At 38.9% G+C, this 10,456-nt stretch overlaps 2 protein-coding genes across 2 annotated transcripts; one reads left to right on the top strand and one right to left on the bottom strand.

The window, feature by feature from the left end:
* Positions 1–340: 340 nt before the first annotated feature.
* On the top strand, positions 341–3,254 carry CCM_04172 (Cyclin-like F-box; the record flags this gene model as incomplete). The annotated part of the gene is made up of 4 exons (XM_006669320.1): positions 341–439; positions 496–836; positions 898–2,710; positions 2,784–3,254. 4 exons carry the CDS (start codon positions 341–343, stop codon positions 3,252–3,254), a joined length of 2,724 nt encoding a protein of 907 aa, XP_006669383.1.
* Positions 3,255–3,999: 745 nt separating this feature from the next.
* Positions 4,000–5,482, bottom strand: CCM_04171 (isocitrate dehydrogenase subunit 2; the record flags this gene model as incomplete). The annotated part of the gene is made up of 4 exons (XM_006669319.1): positions 4,000–4,791; positions 4,862–4,939; positions 4,997–5,134; positions 5,279–5,482. The coding sequence occupies 4 exons, from the start codon at positions 5,480–5,482 to the stop codon at positions 4,000–4,002; spliced, it is 1,212 nt and encodes a 403-aa protein (XP_006669382.1).
* Between the last annotated feature and the right edge of the window lie 4,974 nt (positions 5,483–10,456).

The following is a 10,456-nucleotide window of genomic DNA, read 5'->3' as shown; positions in this document are numbered from 1 at the left end:
GACCCTGGGTAACGTCCTGTCAACGACAGCCTAGGGCTTCAGTCGCCGCTCCCAGCCGGGCGCTTCGGCCAACCCATCCAACTTCCATCATCATCACCACGCTTCCCTATCCCCTACCATCCAGCAGCCGATAGCCTCGTCGTCGTCCCTCCCAATTTGCCTTTTCATCACAGGCTCTTCGACTGACCCGTGTCTTTTGCGACGACTTCATCTCCGTCTTGTTTCTCCTCGACTAGTTGCTTCTCCAACCCCGCCGCAACTCTCCACCCCGCCTGGGTCTTCCTTAGGTTGACCCCGGGCCCGTTAGAAGACAATCTGTACCTACCCGTCGCCAGTCATCATGTCTGCTGGCGGCGACGAGGCTTCTGCTGCCGCGACCGGCTCGGTCTTCCGTATTACCGACTTACCCATCGAGACTCAGCGCGACATTCTCTCCTATGTAAGTCGCATACTGCCCGTGTCCCACCAAGCCGAAGCTCAAATCCATCTGGCTAGTGCTCTCAAAGCCATCTCATCTGCGTCGCCCTTGTCTCCAAACATTTTCATCATCTTGCTTCTGCTATCCTATACCGCGACTTTCACATCATCTTCCCCGACGATGACGACCTTAGCTTCGGTTCTCCCGTGGACGGTCTCGCCGGTGGTCTCGACACCTTTACTACAAGCGAGTATGATTACGCCAGACATCTACGAGACCTCTCTATGGATACGTTGAGTTCTGGTCTCAAGGGCGAACGCTCCTACCAACCGTATCTATACTCGTCTAGCTGTGGCAAGTTTTTCAATACTCTGCTCTTTCTGACTCTCAAAAAAGCACACTTTCTCGAATCCTTTCGGTATGTCTATGGGGTCCTCTCTCCTGTTATATGCAAATTTTGACAGAGGATGACGTTATAGATGGAATGTGCGAATCGAGCTTAGTCGCACAGTCTATAGACGACTACGAGAGCTCAAGTCGCTTCGCGCCCTGCATATCCGGATGCAGGCCGGCGACTCGTATTACTCCAGACCGCCGCCTCTTCCAATCAGCTTCCATCAGCACCATTCCCCACCCAGCCCGGTCTATGGTCATTCGCACTGGTCTAGCACAGCTTTCCAGCCTATTCAGTCGTCTATGGCCTCTGCGCATCCCATCTCACACCATGTCTCGCAGAACCAACCCCATACACGATCCCGGTCCGTGTCCAAGAACCGCGTTCCAAAGCAACCTCAAGAGGCTGCGAGACTCTCTGGCTTCAGAAACCTAACATACTTGGCTGTTCTGGACATTGATGACATGAACCTCGTAACAGAGATAGCAGATTCTGTCAAGCACTCGCATTCGACCTTGACAGAGCTCAAGCTGTCTTTATCCCGAGCTTTGGCCTCACAAGCTAGGAGAGCTTCGCATGAGTCGGACGCTGAGGAATCTACAGACGAAGATTTTCCCGATGCCTTGAACGCCCAGCACCCGAATTTTGGGCCGCCTGAGCCCGTCCGAAATTTCAGAGCTCAGGAGGAATGGAAAAGGCAGGAACTTCTTCTTGGCAAAATGCTCGGTGTTGAGCCCAGTCTCCAGAAGAGGCCTCAGATGAAGCTAGACGCGTCTAATACCAAAGCAGGGGAACCTACGACTGATAAAGCTCCTGCTGTAGCGCCAGGGCAAGAGTTTATCTCCTCTCTCACAGGCATTTCAACCAAATTACTAACTCTCCTGAACGGCACAAAAGAGTTTTCGGCAACTCACCAAGAAATACTGAATACGATAGAACACGCTGCTCGGAAATACGTCGAATCCGGAGAGATTCCAAGCTGGAAGCAAAACCAAGAGGCAGATAATCGGGCAACTGGCGAAGAGGATAGCCAAGCACAACACGCGTCCACTTCTGCTGCCGCGAATCTCGAGACTGTTGGAAATTCTGGTACAGAGGTGCCAGCGGAGACTTCAAACACTCTCCCAACACGGCCAAAGCTAGGAGATGTGCCACTGGCAGATTTCAGCATCAAAAATAACGACCCAGGTGGAGAAACGTCTCTGGATACCGCCCAGCTGCGTAACACAGCCGGCCCCAGAGATGGTCTTGCCTCTGGTGAGCCTTCGTCTTCTCGAACTACCCATTTTTTGTCCGTGGAAGATCTTTCCAGACGTCGTTGTGACGATGCTAGCTCTTCTCGGGGTATGTTTGGGGGGAAAGCTGCTACGAGTACAGAAACTCAGATGGATGACTACATTCGCAGCACCAGAGGCTTGTCCCTCGAAGTGTTGAAAATTGATCTCCTTCCCACCAAGGCTTCAGTGCTGTGCCGAGCTCTGAATCTTGGAGCCCTGAAAGAAATAACGTTGCTCAATGTTGGCAGCCAGGCACCCATCTGGACGGCCCTGGCCAAGGAAAATGCCTCGAAACCGCTACCTCTTCGCAGCATATTTACGGACAATGTTTCAAATACATTTTTAACATTTGTGTCTCGTCTGGAGGAACTTGACGAGCTGTTTTTGCTGGAACGCAGCGTCGATCACATTCCTGCTAGCTTCACGCCGAGGGCCTCTGTCACCATTGACCAGATCCGTCGACTTGTGCTTAAGAAGCACATACACACCCTCAAGCGCCTGATGATCAAAGACGAGTCCAAGGAGGCCAACTGGGATGCCAACGAAAAGACAATGGTTATGATTTGCAATCAAGGAAGACAGCTAGAGGAGCTGGCAATCAGCATGAATCGAAATGCGGTGGTAAGTACCTCTCCTGAGGTGGAACATTTGATAAGTGCTAATCAAGGTCAAATAAAAGCATGTATTCATGCAGTATTTTCACGAATTGATCAACCTTCGCGCCATCAACGTCCTGCACTTTAAGAGCAACGATACTTGCTTGTGGGTTGTTCGCGAAACACTGCGCTTCATGGTCGACAATCTCTCGCACTATCCCGAGATGAAGCTCGAGTGGATCGCCATGGAAGATGACCGCGTCGACCGCGTGGTGCGGCCAGGCGAGTCAGAGGATGACGAGTTTGGCCCGCACCGACTTTCCAGGTCCGACCAGCCCACCATCACGGGGCCATTTAACCCTCCCTCCGACCCGTCCTCCGGCCACGGCAGCGACAGTAGCCTCCCGCTGTTCCCCTCTGACGCACTTGGCGACAGCGACGACAGCGACGACGAGCAAGTCCACGACGGCGTATCGCGGCTGCGGTACACGACAGTCGGCCCCATACAGTTTTATGACGTATGGGGTATCAAAATCTTTGAAAAGGAGATTCGCAGCGGACGTTTGTAGCTTTGCCTTCCCTTTTTTTAACGTTCTCGTCTCTCTTGGGCGATGTGTTTCAGTTTTTGGGTTTCACGAGATGGTAATTCCTGGCGCAGGTAGCTTTTGGATAAATTGTGTACAGGCGCGCAGCTCTTGTTGGGTCGCAATGTTTTGTTATCACGGGATTTCGTGGGGGAATTTATCCCTCCGTTTACGGCAATTTTGGATGAGAGCTCTTTTGTTCTGAAATAGTCCTGTTTGGGCCCTGTAGTTATGTTGTTGGATTTCATTGCGCCTCATGGAAAATGTACCAGCTGCGGCCGAGCGGTGCTTGTTGCTGCCATGTTTTATTCATTTGTGTTTCTTCGTCTGCTGTGCAGCTTTCTATTTTCACCTAATTTCGTAGTACATGAGGGACATGAGACGAATGTTGGTATTCAAATGCGTTCTTTATTCTTTTTTTTCTGATTCAAAGTCCAGCGCTCTGCTGTCAGATGCATGTCCGACCTTCCAGAGATTTCGGCTCCTGCTCGCTCTACAACCCAAATTCCTTCTCCTGCTGCCGTCACTATTGGTACACGAGTCAAATCATCTACCCAAACCCCTGCAGGGGTCGCTCTAAGTTCATGCTGGAGCTATCCTCGTCCCGAAGTACACTGTTCTTCGGTAAAAGAGATTCAGCATCCAACAAGCAAGGTCTCGTCAATAAACAAAGGGAAAATAATGTAAAACGGGGAAATCAAACAACCATGGGAATCATCCGCACATCTATTTACAGTCTGCTAATGATAGCAGAGGCGTATTCGCTAGTCTTAGCCTTGCCGCCAAGATCACCGGTGAGAGCCTTGCCCTCGGCCATGGTGTCGAAAATAGCCTTCTCGACCTGAGCGGCCTTGTCGGTGAGACCCATGTGACGCAGCATCATGATGGAGGATAGGAGAAGAGCGGTGGGGTTGGCGAGACCCTTGCCAGCGATATCAGGGGCGGAACCGTGGACGGCCTCGAAGATGGAGCACTCGTCACCAATGTTACCCGAGGGGGTGAGGCCAAGGCCACCGATCAGACCGGCGCACATGTCAGAGAGAATGTCACCGTACAGGTTGGGCATAACGAGGACCTTGTCGTTGTAGGGGTTGGGGTCGGTAACCATCTTCAGGCAGGTGTTGTCAAGAAGCTCGGCGTCGAACTCGATATCGGGGAAATCCTTGGCGACCTCACGACCCACGTTGAGGAAGAGACCGTCGGACATCTTCATGATGGTGGCCTTGTGAACAACGCGGACCTTGGTGCGGCCAATGGATTGGGCGTGCTGGAAAGCGAAGCGAAGAACGCGCTCCGAGGCCTTGCGGGTGATAAGCTTGATGCTCTGGACGACACCGTCGACGACAACATGCTCGATGCCGGAGTATTCTCCCTCGGTATTCTCACGAATCAGGACGGTGTCGACACCGTCGTAGGGAGTCTTGAAGCCAGCAACGGAGCGGCAGGGACGGAGGTTCGCGAAGAGGTTGAAGGTACGGCGGAGGGTGAGGTTGAGGGAGACGTGGCCCTTGCCGATGGGGGTCTATGGGGAGCAATTGTTAGATTCGATGCGAACAGAAAAATGCACGCGAGTGTCACTGTCGTGTACGTACAGCAAGAGGTCCCTTGAGGGCAATTTTGTTCTTCTTGATGCTGTCAATGGCCGCGTCGGGAATGGCGGTCTTGCCATTCTTGAGAATAGGAGTAACATCGACAGGCTCCCAAGCAATAGGAATCTATAAACGCACATTAGCGGACGCTGTTGCTGCTGTTGGTGTGGATGAACGGAGTAGACGGACCTTGGCAGCAGAGAAGATGTCCTTGACGGACTCGGCAATCTCGGGACCAATACCATCACCCTCAATCAGGGAGACGACGTAGTTGCCCTATACGCAATGTTAGTATTGTGGATTGGACTTGCTAGCAAGTATGGCTCGACCGCAGAGTGTACATGGTGTACAGGTTGACAATGTCGCGCAGAAGAAGCATCCTCGTTATTCAGTCGGACCGGGTGCAAGGGAATTTCGTACCTTGGCATCTTGGACGCCCTCGTACTTGGCAACACGGTCGCCAGCAGAGGAGTAGAATCGCTGGTTCTGTTTGGATTCGCGCGTTAGCAACCCAAAACGAGATTGGGGTAGTTGCTCGTTGGTCCTTACAGCGACAGACCAGGTGGCAGCGCGGGGAGCAGCGCGCAGGCATTGCCTGGCGGAGAGGGAGCGAATGGCCAGCATTGTGATGACTGTGTGACGAGTAAATGTGTCCAGGGAAGCAAAGAAGCAAGCCAGACCAGATGCGCAATACGGAGAAGAAAAGAAGTGACGCAAGATGGGAAGAGGAAGAGGGAGGTGTGGACAAAAAATTAAGGCCGTTCGATGCTATCAAACTTGGTACTGGCACGGTAGCAACAGGAACCACTGGCAGGCTTGGCTGCGGCTTGGCCGAGCGCACTAGCCACAGTTGTCGCTTGTGCAGTTTTTTTCTTCCGTATCTTCGGCCCTTTGCTGGGCTCTGCCTCTGTGTCACGTGCACAGCACGTGCACAGTACTCTTAGGGCTATAAGCCACCCACGCAGAAGCTAGCGAATACATCATCATCTTACCAAACTCTTATGCCTAATAAAATAGTAGTAACACTAGTAGGATTATTAAAGACTATTAAAATTTATTAAATTTAAAGCTTTTATTAATAGTAATATTTATTTTTATTTTTCTTTTTTTTCTTACCTATAATTAGCTATAGCTAATATACTAAATACCCCCCCCCTTCTTTAATTTAATCTATCCCCCCTTAATACTAGTATTATAAAAGTAAATCTAGCTAAGCTAGTTAATTTAAATACTAGTTAAAATATATTAGCTTTAATAAGCTAAGTAGTATATTAATATTAAGCTACTATATATAGAAATAAATAAAAGTTATTTAACTTATATTATAAGTTAGCTAACCTATATTATATATATATAAAACTAAATAGATAAATAAGAAAAGACTCTTTTTAACTTAAGTATAGTATATACTATTTTAAAAGCCTAAAGAACTTATATAAATATATATATACCTATAAAAAACTATATAGTCCTTATAAAATAGCTTATTTACTAAGCCTATATAGAGCTATTTTTAATAAGACTTAAGCTATATTAAAGAGGAGAATAAATATAGTAGGAAGAGTAGGAAAGGTAGGAAGTAAGAGGATAAGAGAAGGGAAGCTAAGCCTATATATTTAGCCTACTAGGTACCTTCCTAATATAGACCTATTCCTATTTAACCCCCTTATTAATATTCTTCTTAAACTTCTTAAATTTTATTACCTAGCTTAGAGAAATTAGCTTATCTTATTATATATAAATAAATACTAAATAATAAATAACCTTAAATCTTTAAGTAAGTTATTAATAAGTAAGCTAGGTAGAGATAGGAAGTATACCCCTTTTAAGTAACCCCTAGCTACCTATATAGGATATTAATATACTCTTCTTAATAGTCTTAATATAGATAGTAGCTATTATAAAACTAACCTTAGTATATTACTATAAAGAGATACTAGTAATATCTATAGTAGTAATAGTAATAGCTAGTAAGCTTAAGTTAGCTAAGCTTTATAAAAATAATATTAGATTCTTTAATCTAGACTTTTAATACTAAGATAAATAAGGGATTAGTTAAGTTATAAAAGCTACTAAAGATCTAATATTTATTTATATTTATATATTTATAAACTAGCTTAAGTAGTATATTATTAGCTATAATAAGTAATAGGTTAAGGATATTTAGGTAACTTATTTATATAGTAAAGCTACCTAATAGTATAATAGCTACCTTATTATAGTAAACTAATAACTACTCTATAATATATCTATAGAGGATATCTATACTAGTCTTATTAAAAAATAGTAAAAGTTAATAGTAAAAGCTATTAAAGACCTAGTAAAGGCTTAATATACTTTAATAGATATATATAATAGCTATAGTATTAAAATATATACCTTATAAGTATTAAGAGATATATAAGCTTATAAATTAGGCTAGTAGGTATAACTTTAGATAGTATATAACTCTTTTAACCTAATAATCTATAGCCTATTACTACTATTAGTATTAAATACTATAGCTTTATAGTTTATAATAATATTATAAGAATAATAGGATATAATAAAAAATCTTATAAAGTAGAAGTAGAATAATATACCTTATATACTATATTTAGATTAAGTAGTATAGTACCTATCTAAGCTATATAATATTTATAGTTAGTCTTATAATAAATAGTAAGGATAATAATAGTTAAATAGCTATTAGGATAGCTAGTAATCCCTACCCTTAGTATATATATAGTAAGGCTAGGGCTATATATAGTAGCTATAGGATATAAGGAAAGCCCTATAGGTAGCCCCCTTTAAACTATTCTATAGTAATATAGGTATCCTACCTTAAGCTACTAGTAGTATATAGAATATAAATAGCTTTAGAAAAAATAGTAATAGCTATAGTAAGTATAGGAATAATATATACCCCTTATATTATACTCCCTATTAGCTATATAACTAGGGAGAATATAATTAAGGTAGTAGGCTATAGTAGATAGTAGGTATATACTAGTAAGATAAGGAAATAGAGGATTAAGGTATAACCTAGGGAGATAACTAGTCTATAGATATACTATTAGAGGAGGAAGAATATAGCCTAGTAGATTATTTTAATAATCTATAAGCTATAGTAGTATATACCCTAGATAAAGAGCTAGAAGAGACTATTAATACCTACTTTATTGCTACTATATAAGGCATAACTAATAACAGGCGGCTCTAAAGCTAGAAGAACAATCTCTTATTACCTAGTATATCTAGTACTTACCTATACTATATAACTAGATAGAAGATATATAATATAATAACTTTACCTCTTACCCTATATATACCCTATTAGTTATAATAGGTTATAAGCCTAGTAGTACTTATATTATAAAAGCTATTAATAAAATAAAAGAAAGTATTAATTTCTTACTAAATTTACTTATTATCTATATAAGCTAATATTTACTATAAAACTTAAGAAATTTATAACTTCTTATATATAGGAAGAGGAAAGACCTTAAATTCTAACTAATCTAGAGTATATTTAATAAGTCTATTTACTATAAAAATTCTATATAAAGAAAAAGAAATTCTATTACTATACCCTACTTAGTAATTTATATATAGACTCTATATACTTATTTTATATATATTATAATATAAATTTACTTAGTATAATTATAGCCTTTAAATAGATATACTTATTAGATTATTTACTATAATTTATAGTTCTAAATATACTTACTAGATTACTTACTATAATCTATAGTCTTAACTATTATAAAAGGTATATAGTAACTACTTACTTAGTAAAAAGAATTCTTTATTATTTATTTAAATACTTCTTACTTTTAAATAAATATAAAGTACTTAATTTAAAAAAAAAGACTATATACTTAGCTTATTATCCTCCTTATTATCTTAAAGTTCTACTTCCTTAATAGGTAATACTATTAGTAACTTAACTCTTATATATAAGCTAAGATCTTTTTATAGCCTTATTACCTACTTTATTATTTAGTACTATATCCTTAATACTAAAGGAGGTACTAAATATCTTAAAGCTTAAATCTAAAAGTAACTAAGTTAAATAAAAGCTAAAGATAATTAATATACTAAGACTTAATAATCTTAATAGATTACTATTAGAAAGCTAAGAAAATAACTCTATCCTAACTAAGGCTTATAGTAGTAAGACTATAAAGAATCTTATTTAAGAATAGATATAGGACTAAGTCTATACTATTACTTTTATTAATATAAGCCTTAAAGAATATACCTATAACTTTATTAAAAATAAAGTTATAATATTAGATATAATTATAGCCTTTAAGAAGTACTTTAAACTAAAAAGTATTACTATCTTCTAAACTATAGCTAATTATCTTCTAATATTAACCTTTATTTAATATAGATTTATTAAGAAACTTACTATAGTATTTATTAATACTTAGGCTAAGTAGTAATCTCTTAATAAAGACTTTAAAGTCTTTAAGGCTTTAATAGTATATCTTTTTATTAATAGTCTTAATAAAGAGTTTAACTTCTATACTACTAAGATAGCCTTTTATCTTATTCTAAAGTAAACTAATAATATTATTATAGCTTTTATAACTATACTTATATAGGTAGTTATAATTATAACTAACCTTATTAAGCTTAAATAATAGAATAATAAAAAGTCTAAATAATAAACTATTTTAATTATTATAATAGCTATTAAAAAGTATCCCCCTTATAGTATAATAAAACCTAATACTACTAGGTACTTTTATTCCTTTTATAAGCTTCTAGGTTACTTTAATAAGTAATACTAGAAGCTATACTCTAAACTCTATTTAGTAAACCTACCCTCTTTATTTTAATAAAATAAAAAGTACTAATACCTAACTAAGAAATATAATAATAAATATAAATATAAAAAGGTTAACTTTAAATAGTATATAAGTCTTTTTATAGATTCTAAGCTAGCCTAACTTACTTTTATTATCTCTTAAAGCTTATAATACTCTAATTAATTTAAAGTAGATAATACTCTTATAAGTATTAAACCTAGATAAGATTTTAGTCTTTCTATATTATTATATTAAAAACTAATACTATTTAACTTTAGTATATTTAGCTATATCTTAAGCTATAAGGAACTTATAAAGAACCTATCCCTTTACTTAGGCTTTAGTATTTAAGGTCTTATTAATACTATCTTAAAACCTACTACTTATAAAATAGCTATTATTACTATAAAAAGCCTTAAGACTACCTTAGAATTATATAATAGTATTCTATAGAAAGGTACCTTAATAAGCCTACTCTTTATTAGCTACCTAGTAGTAAAGGATATTATAATAATCTTTAATAAAAAAAGAATAATTATAATAAAGGATTAAGGGGTTATTCTTACTATTTAGTAGACTACTAAAGTCTATATAATTAACTATATTACTTTAAGTATTAGTATATTAACTTATATAATAAATAACCTAAAGTATAAGCTATAGTATAATTAACTTAGATATTTAGGGGAATAGAATATTATTAAACTTATCTTTATCTTTACTAGTATAAAGCCTATTAGTTAGTATAAATATTATATTAGCTATTTTATAAGGAGATAAAAAGAAAGTCCTTATA

The sequence above is a fragment of the Cordyceps militaris genome (assembly GCF_000225605.1).
Source record: "Cordyceps militaris CM01 unplaced genomic scaffold CCM_S00003, whole genome shotgun sequence".
NCBI lineage: Eukaryota > Fungi > Ascomycota > Sordariomycetes > Hypocreales > Cordycipitaceae > Cordyceps > Cordyceps militaris.
This window is presented reverse-complemented; position numbering and strand designations above follow the sequence as displayed.